Consider the following 14,044-nt stretch of genomic DNA (forward strand, 5'->3'; position numbering starts at 1 on the left):
CGGCCCCCCGTTTGCTCCGGAGGCTTTCGGCCCCCCGTTTGCTCCGGAGGCTTTCGGCCCCCCGTTTGCTCCGGAGGCTTTCGGCCCCCCGTTTGCTCCGGAGGCTTTCGGCCTCTTGTTTCCACTGGTTCCTCTTCGCCTGCTGTTGTTTCTTTTCTTAGGTTTGTTGCCTTGTGCAGAGAGGAGCTTTTTTGGGTTGTGTTTCCTCTTGACTTTGTGTTTACAACCGTTGGGGTTTGAGCATTACTGGAAAGACCTTTCTGTTTCTTCAATACAGGTTCTGGCTTCCGTTTCATCTGCACAGGTTCTAGTTCCAGTTTAATTAGCGAAGGTTCTGGTTCCTCCTTCATATGTTCTGGTTCTGGCTCCTGTTTTATCTGCACTGGGTCTGGTTCCTTCTTCATTGCTACAATCTGCCGTTGTTCTGGTACATTGTGGAATATTTTTTCATAAGCAGAAATCTCCATCTGACCTTCATCCTCGTAGACCCACCGTTCAACATGTTCGTCTTTGGTTGGTTCTTGTTCCTCGTTAGCCTCAGTAATCTTCTTCGATTCTAGTTCCTCTTTTATTTTAACATTTGGCATCTTGTGATCAAGAAAGGAGCTCCTCTTTGAAGTTACGGCAGCTTGATTGGCAGACATACTGCTGTGGAAGACCTGATAGAATAAAAAACAGCACAACATTAATGACATTTTTATATCATAAAAACATTTGCAGCCAATTTTTAATCACAATCAAATTTCTGACTCTTGTTCAGGTCGTAATTCTGCCTTACAGTTAATGTACCTGTAGTCGTCTTCTTTTGATTTTATTGGTGGTTGGCAGCCCAATTTAAATGAATCACTGCTACCACTAGACAGGTAAGTGGATCTGGGGAGTAGACATACCTGCTGTCTTTATGTTTTCCAAACTGAAGATATTGTTACTACAAACACAGTCTTTTAACTGAAGATATGCAGAAGATCGCCAAGAACAGTGGTCCCCAAAGTGGGTCTGGAGGGCCGGGATCCTGCATGTTTTAGTTCTCTCCCTGGTTTAACGCACCTGGATCAAGTGATGGCTCATTAGAGGCCTAAGAGGAACACCGACATGCTGAACAGGTTGTTACCACCAGGGAGAGAACAAAACATGCAGGAAGTCGGCCCTCCAGGACCCACTTTGGACACCACTGGCCTTATTGTTTACGTCTGCCGGAAGTCCCGCCCCCTTTGCGTTCCGCCACCGGATATGATGCAATTACCTTCAATATCGTGGAGTACAATGCAAATTATGTTTTAATAAGACATACAAATAGCACATTTTAAAAATGTAATAATTCTGGAATAAAAAAGATAGGCAAGAGAAACACTTGTTCAGTTACCTTTTTCTCAGATAATACTAGTTTTAACCAACGCACCAGAGAGAGACAGCATTTTACGGGAAATTGAAACTTTGTATACAAGAAAAAATTAATTTAAAATAGTTTCTACTCCATGAATTTATGAATGATATTTTTATGTTTGTATATTATTTAAGCCTTAGAGATAGTACTGAAATATAATTTTTTATGACTCCTTTTCACTCACACTTCAGTAAAAAATAAGCTGAAGTGCGACTATACTATGAAAACATCTTTTGATTTATATATCTCTCGAACCCGACAGGATCGACAGACTTACTCTTTTCCGGGAGTGTCTGGGAACCGGCGCTTCTCTGTGCCGTTTGGTTCTGCTGGTACTGTTTTCAGATGTGGGTTTCATCTCAAAAATCGAAGGGACAGCAGTCGGTTTAACAACCCGTTTGTAGCGTACTTCCAAACCGAAAGACTCCTTTAATCCGGGCGCCTCCTCGAAGCAGTCTGCAGTGAAATGCTCGCTACAGAGAACAGAAGACGGAGTGGGAAGCCAGCTGCCTCTGGTTCTCTGAACCTGCTGCGTCCATTGGTCTCGAAGCTTTTCATCTTTTGGGAATGAGAACAGTGAAATGTGTTCATTTGGGTAATTAGAACACCCAGCCGCTACGCAACGTTTCGGCATTTTTGACAGTATGCTACATGAAGTGGCGGACACTGAAGAAAAGCAAACTGTCACATCCTGTAAAGGGCTGCGCACCACCGGATATGACGTTAGTCCAACGCGGATCTGAGCCAAACGGCACTTTCATTCCAAGTGTTCTAAAGCAGGGTGTCAAACTCCAGTCCTCTGCTGTCCTGCAGATTTTAGATGTGCCACAGGTACAAAACACTGGAATGAAATGGCTTAATTACCTCCTTCTTGTGTGGATAAATTCTCCAGCGCCTTGATAATGACCTAATTATTCTATTCAGGTGTGGTGCAGCAGAGGCACATCTAAAGGTTGCAGGACACCTCTGTTCTAAAGCTTATTTTTATTTTTAATAGATATAGTCTATCAGGGTTTTGCCACTCTGTGATTTTCTTTAAAAGCAGCTCAATCTGTATCTTTCTAAACGTTTTTTTATCTGTACATTAGTTACTCTGTACAGAACCACTTTTATCAGTCAAAGATGGTTTTTCTCTTACCAAAAATAACTCCAGAGGAAAAGTTGGAAACAACGCAGCGTCCAGTAAACATCCAGCGATCTGTGTTAAGTCTCTTCTTTGTTTCATCTAATCTGTTGTATATTTTTCTAAAAATCATTCACATCACATAGATATTCAAAGGCTCAAAGCAGAAAGATATTTGTTTATATAGTTAAATACCCTAAATGATTTTTATTCCAGTAAGTATGGCAGCTTCTCTGCTCATTTCACTTGATTCACTGCCCATTGTTGACTCACCAAAGATGGCGGACGCCCTGACGTGTTTGTGCAGCTCAGTCAGTGCAGATGTTAAAGACCAACTTCACTTTTCTACCTCTAGAAAAGCCTCGAAACAATCCAGCTGCAGTGTTTCAAGTACAATTTATCCTTCTACACAGAAAGAAATGCAGTTGGTGTTTGTGCTCGGAGAGTTAGAGAGTTAGCTTCTGGGTTAGTTCAGAAGATGAATTGCATAACTCAAGCTGTACTTTCTGCCGAAGCTACAAAAATGCAGTGCTAAACAGAGTCTGTAAATACTTTAATTGAGCGCGGTATAGGGAAATATTAACACCCAGAAAATAAAGACCAATTTTATCTTTCCTTTCCTTTTTCGTCCTTCTAGGCAACCAGCTAAAGCACGCTACCGCCACCTATTGGAGCGGAGTTTCTTCTTCGTTTTTATAATAGCGGATCACAAGCAACTTCAAGGTGCATACCGCCACCTACTGTACATGAGTGTGTAGCAGCATTAATAAGTTACGTCCTTTAAATTGGTTTTAAATTTTGTACCATAAATAATATTTTCCTTACTGTAGAATTTTTGTCCTTATTTCCTTCAGGTCCTTATATTCCTTTAAGACTCCATTCTTAAAGGAATATAATTGTGACGTGTATGTGTCCTTTCAGGCATATACACGTCACAATTCATCAATGCATGTTCCACATTTTCTTTTCCTCCACATCCCATTTAATCATTGTTTTTTTCTCCCAATTAAACACAATTTCATTTAGATAAGTATGGCCTATTTTTAATCTAATTATTATCTCTTCCCATCTGTTTCACTCACTAACATTTTAAAACAGTTCCAGGACACATAATGTCATCAATGATGTCACAGATGCCTTTGATATTCTAGCTCTCAGTATTCTGACTGCATTCTCTCAGTTTTCTGATCTGTGTTTCATTTTGCTCTTCCTTTTCAAACAAAAAAATCTCAAAATGTTGAACATTTTCAAGAAAAGGGAAGAATCTGCTTCCTTTGATCCTGAAGAAATGCGGAAAAGGAATAACAATGCGGTTCAAGAACTCATCAAAATGAATGAAAAGCTTCAGAACACCAAGGACCTCCAATTTCAGAAACAAGATTGGAAAACTTTGGAGAAAGCCGAGATGAAGTTGAGCAAAGCATGTGAAAAACAGGGTGAGAAGTTACATTTGGAGCTAGATATCTGGGAGGCAGAAGAAAAAAAACGGATAAATTTAGAGAGAAAAGCGTTTGAACATATGGAGACATCAAAGAGGATGAAGCAGGAATTAATTCAGAAAGAGATGTTGGAATCTCAGTGTAAAGCGTCCAAAATGGAGCAAGAAAGGCTCATAAAACTTAACACAACGTTATTGAAAAACCTTAAAGTACTGAAGGACAAACTTTCATATCAAAATGGATTGTATCATAATCACAGACAGGCTAAGAATTCAATTGAAACCTTGAGGAAGATTAAAGAAAATGTTGTGAAAGAGATGAAGAGTCATGAGGATCACTGTTGGGCTTGGAAGGCGAAAATCAGTGAAAAAGATAAAACATTGGAAAAAGTAAAAAGAAAGAATATTGAACTTTTACAAGAGCTTAATAGCATTGAACAACAATTAATTGACATGCCTGTCCTGAAATATGTCTACAAGAGTGCAAAACAAGAGAAGGAAAGGCTAAAAAAACTTAACACAAAGTTAGAAAAACATCTTCAGATCCTAACAGAAGATCTGTCCCGTCAAACTGAGCTGCTCCGCGATTACACCGAGGCTGAAAATACCGTTAAAGATCTGCAGGACATTCGAAAAAATTACCTGAGAAAGATTCAGGATCTAAAAGTGAAAGAAAAATTGGAACCTGGGACCAAACCAAAGTTTATCAATCATGAGGATGAGAAAAAGAAAAGCCACTGAACTTCCTTTGAGGGTCAATTCAATCCTCCCAAGAAAGACTTCTAACCACAAGATAAAAAAACAATCAGTGGCTAAAAGACGGTCATAAACAAAGAAGGGCAACAAATCCCTTTAGATTCAATTTACATTCAAAACTATCTGAAGGGAAACAAAGTTTTTATAACTGAAAGGATGGGATTCCTCCAGGTGCTCTGGTTTGTCCAAAAACAAAGTTAGATTATCTCTAGCAGTGAGCGCGTGCGTGTCTGTGCGTGTGTGTGCGTGTGTGAGACTTTGGTTGTTCGTCTTGTGTGTTTCTGTGCTTCAATCACAATATTATAGTTCAGGGTTCAAATCCAACAACTATAATAATAATAATAATAATAATAATAATAATAATAATAATAATAATAATAATAATAATAATGAGCATATATGTCGCAGTCATTCTCATGACTCCAGTGGGGTCAGAACCTCCTGACCCCACTGGGGACAAGAGTGTACAGAAAATGAATGGATGCTTTTGAAGCAAAAGGAAATATTGATAGTTTATAAATATGAAACTCCTGAAAATGTTCTGGTTTTTCTGTTGTTAAATCAGAGTTTTATTCCTACACTCAATTATGAAGCTCTTTGTTTGATTTTCTGATACTGTGGAGAGATCAGACGTTGGAGAGCTGAGGTTCGGGTGACTCAGTTGTTTTGAAAGGAAAACTATTGTGAAGATGGTTAAACTGGAAACGTCATGACTTTTCTAGCCCTTCTCTTCCTGGAATCAAAGCTTTCCTCTCCTTGCTGCTCTCATACAGCTTGAAGCTGGGAGGAGCCAACATCTGATTGGCTGCAGCTTCTCTGCACTGACCTGTGATTGGTGGATCGGAGCTCAAACCAGTTTCTGTTCTCTGGAGATGAAACTCACACAGTCACTGTGACTGAGAGGTGAAATGGCGCAGCAGGCAGTTCAGCTGAACCGAGAAACTTTCTCCTGTCCGATCTGTCTGGATCTACTGAAGGATCCGGTGACGATTCCCTGTGGACACAGCTACTGCATGAGCTGCATTAAAAGCTTCTGGGATGAGAATGAGGAGAAGAAAATCTACCACTGCCCTCAGTGCAGACAGACCTTCACACCAAGGCCTCTCCTGCAGAAGAACACCATGCTAGCAGCTTTAGTGGAGCAGCTGAAGAAGACTGGACTCCAAGCTGCTCCTGCTGATCACTGCTATGCTGGACCTGAAGACGTGGCCTGTGATTTCTGCACTGGGAGGAAACTGAAAGCCTTCAGGTCCTGTTTATTCTGTCTGGCTTCTTTCTGTGAGAAAAATCCTCACCTTCATTATGATTCAGCTACATTTAAGAAACACAAGCTGGTGGAGCCGTTCAAGAACGTTCTGGAGAATGTCTGCTCTCGTCATGATGAGTTGATGAAGATGTTCTGCCGCACTGATCAGAAGTGTATCTGTCTCATCTGTCTGATGGAGGAACATAAAGGCCATGACACAGTGTCGGCTGCAGCAGAACCAGAACCACAGAACAGAGCCGGATTCTTAAAATATACATTTGAATTCTCATTGGATCCAAACACAGCAAACAGTAATTTGGAAGTAAATGTGAAGAACAGGACAGTGACATGGACAAGGCGAAATTTATATAACTGTACAGGCAAATTTTCTGTTTGGCCTCAGGTTCTGAGCAGAGAGAGAGTGACTGGGCGTTGTTACTGGGAGGTGGAGTGGAAAGGGAGAGTTCGTGTAGCCGTCGCTTACAGCAATATCAGCAGAGCAGGAAACAAGAACGAATGTGGATTTGGATACAATGACAAATCTTGGGCACTGAGTTGTTCTGAAAGCAGTTTTAGTTTTGGTCATAACAACATCTGGACCCCCACCCCGGGTCCAGTTTCCTCCAGAGTCGGAGTGTACCTGGATGACAGAGCAGGTGTTCTGTCCTTCTACAGCGTCTCTAAAGTCATGAAGGATATGACTCTCCTCCACAGAGTCCAGACCAGATTCACTCAGCCGCTACATGCTGGGGTTTGTGTTGAAGACAGGGATTCTGAATCTTTTGCAAAGTTCTGTTAACCCAAATAGATTCCCTTTTGTCTCTCTGATAATTGATCAGGTTTATTGTTCTGATGTCTCTTCTGCCCTGATCTTTTTTATTGTTCTGGTTTATTGTAGTTTTCTGTGTTCCAGAAGCCGTAAAGTACTTCACAGCTGATGGATCTTTTCTTTCTTATGCATCTCAGAAATATGTCTCCACATGAAAATATAAACTTAATGTGTGTGTTGATGTATTTGGATGTTCTGGTTTGTAAAAGTTGATGTATAATTCATGTTTGACTGCAGCATGACTAATATCTAGTCTCCTGTGTTTAACTTGCTTGGCTTTGATAAAACTAGAGGATCCAAGAACGATTTGATGCTTAGGAACATACTATCACTGCACGCTATCTGAAAATCAAAAAGAGGAGATGTTGGTAAAATAACCACAATATAAGCTGCAATAAATCCAGTTTCCTCAGTCCTGCTCTACAGTCTGATCTTTATCATTATTTGCCCCATTGAAGGAAAATAATTTATCTGACAAATAAAATCAAATACCAAATGGAAAATAAATTTGTTTTAAGCAGCATAACAGGCACTAGTTTAATGTAGGGAAACAAGCATGTCGCTGGTGAGAAATACTCACTAATTAAATAAGTGTCATTTAGCACATTATAAAATTTAAATTGCTGCTTGTCTGGCTAAACAAACTAATAACGTGCGTCTGGTCGGCCTCCAGAGGAACCTTAGAGGCCAAAATAACTGAGATTAGTTCTACTTTTCTCCTGAAATGTGTTTGTAAGTTGGAGATTAAATAAATTAATATCTTTTGCAGACAGATGAAGAAAAAAATATTAAATTCCCAATAAATAAAAATAAAGAATTTATGTTCATGTGTTGTGTCCACTGGATTGAGTGAAATGCAGCAGGTGTGTGTGTGTGTGTGTGTGTGTGTGTGTGTGCGTGTGTGTTTTGTTTTATTTTGGACAATTTTTAATGGAATATTATTTTTAATAAAAATAAAGCTGGTCCTGGACCAGATACTTTCAGCTCCAAGCTGATTGGACAACCCCTCCGATTCTAAAACCTGATTGCTTTCCCAGTCCTTGATCTCTGCAAAGGGAGAAATCAGAGTGCAGGCAAAATGCTACATTTCTCATTTATTTACAGGAATTGCAGCACATATATTGTGTCTCAAAGAGATTAGTTTGAAATCTGGCAACAAAGCACAAACACTTCAGGCTCATGAAATTCAACAAAGGCTGCATTCACACAGCAGGCCTTTGTGCTCAATTCAACATTTTGCTGAAATATGATTTTTTTTGTTTTTGCCTGGTCGTTTATGCTGCTAATTTAACGGCAGCGAGACTTCATTGTAGACAGTTAAAATGTGACCTGACCTTTCAGGCTGCAGATGCTTTGAAAACAATCGGACTCGTACCAGAATGGCTCAGATCATGTTGAATGAAGAGTGAAGAGTCTTTAGGAAACATGAAGCTGATGTTTAGTCAAACACAGCTGGAAGCAGAGTCATGACTTCAATAAATACGGTTAAAAACAAACATGAATTATTTCTTCCAACAACAAAGAAATTAAATAAGAACATCATCAGCATCTGAGAAGACCAGAAAAATCCCAGATTCTACAGTAAATCTCCCTCTGAATATAATTTGTCCAGCAGATGGCAGCAGCACTCCAAGCACAGAGTGTTTTATTCATTATGCTGATGTTTGCAGGTATTCTAGGAATTAACTGCAGACATGTTTGGTCAGTTTACGTCTTGATGTGAAAGCCTCACCACACGACTGGCAGGAAAACGGCTTCTCACGTTTGTGGGTTTTCATGTGCACCGTCAGGGTGTATCTTTTAGCAAAACTTTTTCCACATGCAGGACATGAGTAGGGCTTCTCGCCTGTGTGGGTTCGGATGTGGTTGATCAGCACAGTGTTGTCAGAGAAGGATTTACCACAGTCATCACAAGAAAACGGCTTCTCGCCTGTGTGGGTTCTCATGTGAATCGTCAGATTACGCTTCCGGGTGAAACTTTTTCCACAGGTCAAACACAGATGAGGCTTCTCACCTGTGTGAACTCTCAGGTGTTCATTTAAACTGCCTCTCACCCTGAAGCATTTTCCGCAGGTCGGGCATGAGAACGGCTTTTCGCCCGTGTGAATCCTCATGTGACGAGCCAGATCATAGCCGAGCCTGAAGGCCGAGCCGCAGACCGTACAGGCATACGGCTTCTCCTCTGTGTGAGCTCTCACATGGACTTTAAAGGTGGTCTTTCTGATGAATCGCTCTCCACAAATCTGACATGAAAACGGCTTCTCCCCTGTGTGGGTTCTCACATGGATGGTCATGTCAAAGCGCCTATAGAAGCATTTTCCACAAGTGGGACAGGAAAAGGGCTTCTCGCCTGTGTGGGTTCTAGTGTGACTGTCCCACTGACTGCTGGTTCTGAAGGATTTATCACAGAATTCACATGGGTATGGTTTCTCACCCGTATGAATCCTTACATGTTTAGTCAGGTTATTCTGCTTAATAAAATCTCTTCCACAGGTCACACATTTGAATGGTTTCCCACCTGTGTGCGTTCTCAGGTGAGCAGTCAGGTACCTGAGCTGAGTGAAACTTTTCCCACACATTTCACAAGTGGGCAGCTTTTTTCTTTGTGTCTTTGATTTTGACTTGTCCACATCGTCCCTGTGATTTCTGGTGTCCTGATGTCTCCTGTCTGGCTTCAGATCTTTTTCTCCACTTGATCCGGAGTCTTTCTGGTTGCTTCCTTGCTGCTGTTGGTTCTTGCTTGGTTCACCATTGTCTTTTTGCTCACAAGTAGGAGACACCATGAAGGTCTCAGCCTCCTGCTTCACTACAAGCTGATCTTCAGTCTGATCACTGCAGAGCTCCTCTTTAACCTCTACCGGTTCTGGTTCCTCTTTAGTCTCCGTCGTCTGCTGGAGCTCTGATTCATGTGCAGGATTCACCATGAAGCTGCTGGCCTCCTGCTTCATCACCAATGGTCCACAGATGGACAACTCAACATGTTCCTCTTTAACTGGTTGAGATTCTGTTTCTTCTTTTATCCCCGTCACCGGCTGGGGTTCTGCTTCCTGCTGTTGCTCTTTCATCTCTGTGGTTGTTGGTTCTTTGAGGTCAACACTGGAGCTGCTCCAAAGTTGACATGATGCGGTGGAAGGCCTGAGAGCAGAAGAACGAACAGCTTTAATGTGAAGCTTGGAGGAAGTGCTCAACATTAACTCAACTAAGTGACACAATATGACCGACTTTACGCTTTAAAACCAATAAAGATAAAAGTTAGTCAAACACCAACTTTGACAATGTTGCTGTACTTTTATTTTTCACCTCTGATGATCTGTGAAAAGGGCTTTAAAGGAGAACTGGAGTGTTTTAAGCTAACATCAGGTGAAGGAAAATCATTAAAGCACCTGCATGTTGATTTTCTGTACATTTGTATATCAGTCTGAAAGCCTTCCAGCATACCTTCATATACAATAAAAATAATTTTCCTTCTATTTCCACTCATCGACCAGCGGACAGTAGTTTGGTTCTAGTGGCTCGCTGAGGCACAGTGTGTGTCATGAACCCGGGTCAGGCAGACTGAGTGGACAGTAACCCCAGAACCACCACACTGTGGAAACAGGATTATTTTACAGTCAGAGAAAGTGTTATGGAAGTGGTTCAGAATAAATTATATTCATACAAAATCAATTTCTTGAGATTTGATTTCAGCTCTCCTTTAAGCTAAAACTACGTTTTAAAACTGTTCAAAGATAAAAGATATTTTTAGTAGTATAAAGCTGATTGGAATATTGGTTAAGTTATCCTCGGACGAGAATTATAGATCTAATAAAGCAGCAAAGTTAAACTTATTTATTCCTAAAAGTTTTTTTAGAAAATGTAACTACTGCCCACCTCTGGACCTGGTTGACAGATCGATGCTCAAACTTGATATTTCACTCTCCAAATGTTGACTAGACTGAAATCAACCAGATTTACTTTTTAAAGACTCTGATTAATATTAAGTTTCATTATTTGATTCTGTGGAGAGATTAGATCTTAGAGGTCTGAGGTTTTGGTGATTCTGTTGTTCTGAACTGAAAACCGTTGTGAAGATGGCTCAAATTTAAACTTTATTACTTTAAGAGCTGATCTCCTGCTGGTATCAGACTGGAAGCTGAATGGAGCCAACATCTGCTGACTGGCTGCAGCCAGTGTTGTAGTACTCAAGATCGTTCTTGGTCTCGAGACCATTTTTTGATGGTCTCGGTCTCGTCTCGGACTCGACCGCATTTGGTCTCGGTCTTGTCTCGGTCTCGGTCGCTGAGGACTCAGCATTTTATTTCAAGACCAGTCGAAACTGCAACTGTGAAAATATCACTAAACGTGCAGCATACTGTCCAGTTTATTTGTTAACATCTTTGTTTTCAGTGGATGCAAAACGCACCGATTAAAATCCAAGCAATAACTATGTTTCTGTTTCTCCTCCCTCTCCCCCATCTTTCACTCACACGTGGCGCTCTGAGACATGTGCAGTGGTTTTCTCTGAGCAGCAGAAGATGTCTGTCTATTCGTCAGTAATAGAATAGCGCTGCATAAATCATAAGAAATCCGATGGCCACAGCTAACTCAACATCACTTCGCTTTCACAGACGGTGGGAACAACGTCTAACTTTTTTCATCACTTAGAAAAGTAGCTCAACAGAGCTAACCCTAAGGTAAGCTCCGCTGACATGATTTTAGCAAAGCTAGGTGTACAGAGACACATAAGCATTTGTGATGAAAAAAAGTCACTCACTGCACTTAATTATTGTGCGGAGGTGTTGACTGACTTGTCGCATATATGGGACAACGCTGTGTTCAAAAGTCCGCAATATAGTGATGTGGCATTCAGGAACAGTCCGATTCTTCTGAACGGCTCTTTACTTAGAAAATAGGACTGGAGTGTCACTGACAGCTGTTCTTTGCTCTTGTAATGCTCTGCGTACACTGCAGTAGCTATCATTATATTATGTAATTATGTACATTGATATTTTTTAAATTAACAAATAAATAAAACACAAGAACAAAAGAGCACGCAGAGCATGCACATTGCTCTTTGATTGTTTTCGGTCAAAGTGGCAGCTGTAATGGTAGTCTGCCATGGTGTCAGACTGCCTGGTTTCATGTAGAAGGAGAGAGGGTGAAAACAGTCATGGTGAGCGCCTTGTGCTTGGTTACTTCTTTATTGTTCCTTGGTCAGTGTTCATAGTTGAGCATTATTTACCGTCAGGGCATCGCCTTAATTGCTATGTTTAATGGTGCAGACAGTGATGGTTTCTGACATGAGCAATATGGGCAAACACTCAGGGCGTTATCTTTTTAGGGATGGCATGAGACCACCGCGGATTGTAGCACAAAGATGGAAACAAAGCAGAACAAAGTTTGTTCTGCTTTTAATATTGGCAACATTTATTAAATATTCAATATATAGGTGTTTTTATGGGAATATGGATCTTTGAGATCAATTTGAGAAGCAATTTTGATCATATTTATCGTGTCCTGTAGCATGGGGCGCTGGTCTTGACTCGGTCTCAACTTCCTTCGGTCTTGGTCTCGACTTGGTCTTGGACCCTAAAAGTCTTGGTCTTGTTTTGGTCTCGAAACGCTCTGGTCTTGGTCTTGTCTTGGTCTCGGGTTAGGTGGTCTTGACCACAACACTGGCTGCAGCCTCTCTGCACTGTGATCAGTTAAGTTTGAAGTGAAATGAACTTGCTTCAGTTTTATTTATTGTAATCTGAAGATGAAACAAAAACTTTTTTCTCAATTCTTTAGATTTAGATGAAAAAAGTCAAAGTCTGCTCTTCTGTTTTTCAATAAATTCACTTGATTACAAAAAAAGTTGAAAGTTTTTCTTTTCATTGTTAAAAAAACTATTTTTCTTCTGTTTCTGATGTTAAAAGAGTCAACAGATAGCAATACATTAGAATAATATTACTGGAGTAAACATATGGAGTGCGAAACAACTGATTTAAGTACAATATTATGAAAAACTTACTCAAGAAACTGCAACTAATTACTGCCCATCCTTGCATATATTATAAAGCCATAGGGGCTGGTATGTGTTGTCAACATAATTTGTTGAATTTTATGGTCAAAATATTGAATCAAAGTTAAATGATGTAAGATTTAGCAAAAGACAGAATTGATGTATAAATAATGTTTAAATTTATCAAATTTTTACATGTTTGTCAAATAAAAACGTTTGTAAGGCTTTTAATCGGGATACATCTTCAGTTTATCGGCTCAGTTATGGTTTGTTCGCCATTTTCCCCTCCCCAATATGGCGGACGGCCTGACGTGCTGCCGCAGCGCAGACAGACCGAAGCTAGCTCGTCACCGCTCGCCAATAATGGCTTTCTTACCGGCAAAACTCGTCCTGTCCCTCGGAAAATCCTCGAAACGATCCAGTGTCTGAAAATGTGCCAGTTTTCTTAGTGTCTGTGCCACCTGTGCCAGGGAAGTACTTCTTCTCCTCGAACAATTAGCTTCTCACTTAGCTCGGAAGCTAACTATAGCCGCTCTCACGATACTTTTGCTGATAAAACAGAGAAATCTGTATTAAAGGAATACTAGAAATGATATCCGCACTTCAAAGATGAGGTGATAATGTTTAGCATTTTCTAATGATGATCAGAATCTCACCAACCTTTTATTTAACGTTTCTGCTTCTTACGGTGGTTGGTAAATCGACTGAGATGGAGCATTACCGCCATCCTCTGGTCAGTACAGGATTGACAATAACAAAATACTACGTTCTGCATTAGGCAAAAAAGACTATGCAATAAATACATCCACTGCAATGCCATCAACCTGGTTATAAGATCTCTTATATAAGCATCAACGGCTCTATTTTATAAAAGTTTCAATCATCATTAAAAATTGGCTCATTTATATGTACCACAGAAAAGAAGCGAAAATAGGAGGTAAATTTTCAAAAATTTTGTATAATAAAAAACAACTCATCTTTCTCAACTTTAATTTGGTATTTTTTTCTTCACATTCACTATAACAAACCAATTAACAGCAGAGCAGAACATTATTGCAGGATAACGCTCACCTTAACCGATGGTCTGTCAGGGGACGTTTATAAAGTGGTGGAAAAGTAAAACATAAAGATTACAATTATTCCCCCCTTTATATAAATGTTGTTTTGTAATTGTTTCATGCAAAGTAAACCTAAATAAATAAATAAATACAATTTCCAAATTATTTTGTTAAATAAGGGAGGAGTGCTTGTTTAATAAAAAAAGACAAAAAATGAAGGAACACAA

General features: G+C 40.1%; 3 protein-coding genes across 4 annotated transcripts in view; 1 reads left to right on the top strand and 2 right to left on the bottom strand.

The window, feature by feature from the left end:
• The window catches only part of LOC103150026 (THAP domain-containing protein 10-like), a 3,460-nt gene extending 1,343 nt beyond the window's left edge, over positions 1 to 2,117 (bottom strand). The window contains exons 1-2 of the mRNA XM_016680396.1: positions 1,662 to 2,117; positions 493 to 659 (exon numbers count right to left, since the gene is read on the bottom strand). Coding sequence (XP_016535882.1) covers positions 493 to 659; positions 1,662 to 2,018 — 524 coding nt within the window. The 5' untranslated portion in view covers positions 2,019 to 2,117. The remainder of the gene's footprint in view (positions 1 to 492; positions 660 to 1,661) is intronic.
• A 3,283-nt stretch (positions 2,118 to 5,400) lies between these two features.
• Positions 5,401 to 7,196, top strand: LOC103150027 (tripartite motif-containing protein 16-like). The gene has a single exon (XM_016680390.1). The coding sequence runs from the start codon at positions 5,610 to 5,612 to the stop codon at positions 6,744 to 6,746; it is 1,137 nt and encodes a 378-aa protein (XP_016535876.1). The 5' UTR covers positions 5,401 to 5,609; the 3' UTR covers positions 6,747 to 7,196.
• A 659-nt stretch (positions 7,197 to 7,855) lies between these two features.
• Positions 7,856 to 13,537, bottom strand: LOC103149992 (gastrula zinc finger protein XlCGF57.1-like). Of its 2 annotated transcripts, XM_007569401.2 has the most exons (4): positions 13,420 to 13,537; positions 13,136 to 13,308; positions 10,215 to 10,362; positions 7,856 to 9,911 (listed from the first exon to the last, which is right to left on the bottom strand). In XM_007569401.2, exon 4 carries the CDS (start codon positions 9,839 to 9,841, stop codon positions 8,459 to 8,461), a length of 1,383 nt encoding a protein of 460 aa, XP_007569463.1. In that variant the 5' UTR covers positions 9,842 to 9,911; positions 10,215 to 10,362; positions 13,136 to 13,308; positions 13,420 to 13,537; the 3' UTR covers positions 7,856 to 8,458. The 2 variants fall into 2 exon arrangements, with proteins under 2 accessions (XP_007569463.1, XP_007569464.1); XM_007569402.2 differs by lacking the exon at positions 10,215 to 10,362 and having other exon boundaries at positions 13,420 to 13,536.
• Between the last annotated feature and the right edge of the window lie 507 nt (positions 13,538 to 14,044).

This window comes from Poecilia formosa, unplaced genomic scaffold, assembly GCF_000485575.1.
Source record: "Poecilia formosa unplaced genomic scaffold, Poecilia_formosa-5.1.2 Scaffold240, whole genome shotgun sequence".
NCBI lineage: Eukaryota > Metazoa > Chordata > Actinopteri > Cyprinodontiformes > Poeciliidae > Poecilia > Poecilia formosa.

Excerpts from the sequence above, each read along its gene's own strand:
- LOC103150027 (XM_016680390.1), top strand. The coding sequence starts at position 5,610 with ATGGCGCAGCAGGCAGTTCAGCTGAACCGAGAAACTTTCTCCTGTCCG.
- LOC103149992 (XM_007569401.2), bottom strand. The coding sequence starts at position 9,841 with ATGAAAGAGCAACAGCAGGAAGCAGAACCCCAGCCGGTGACGGGGATA.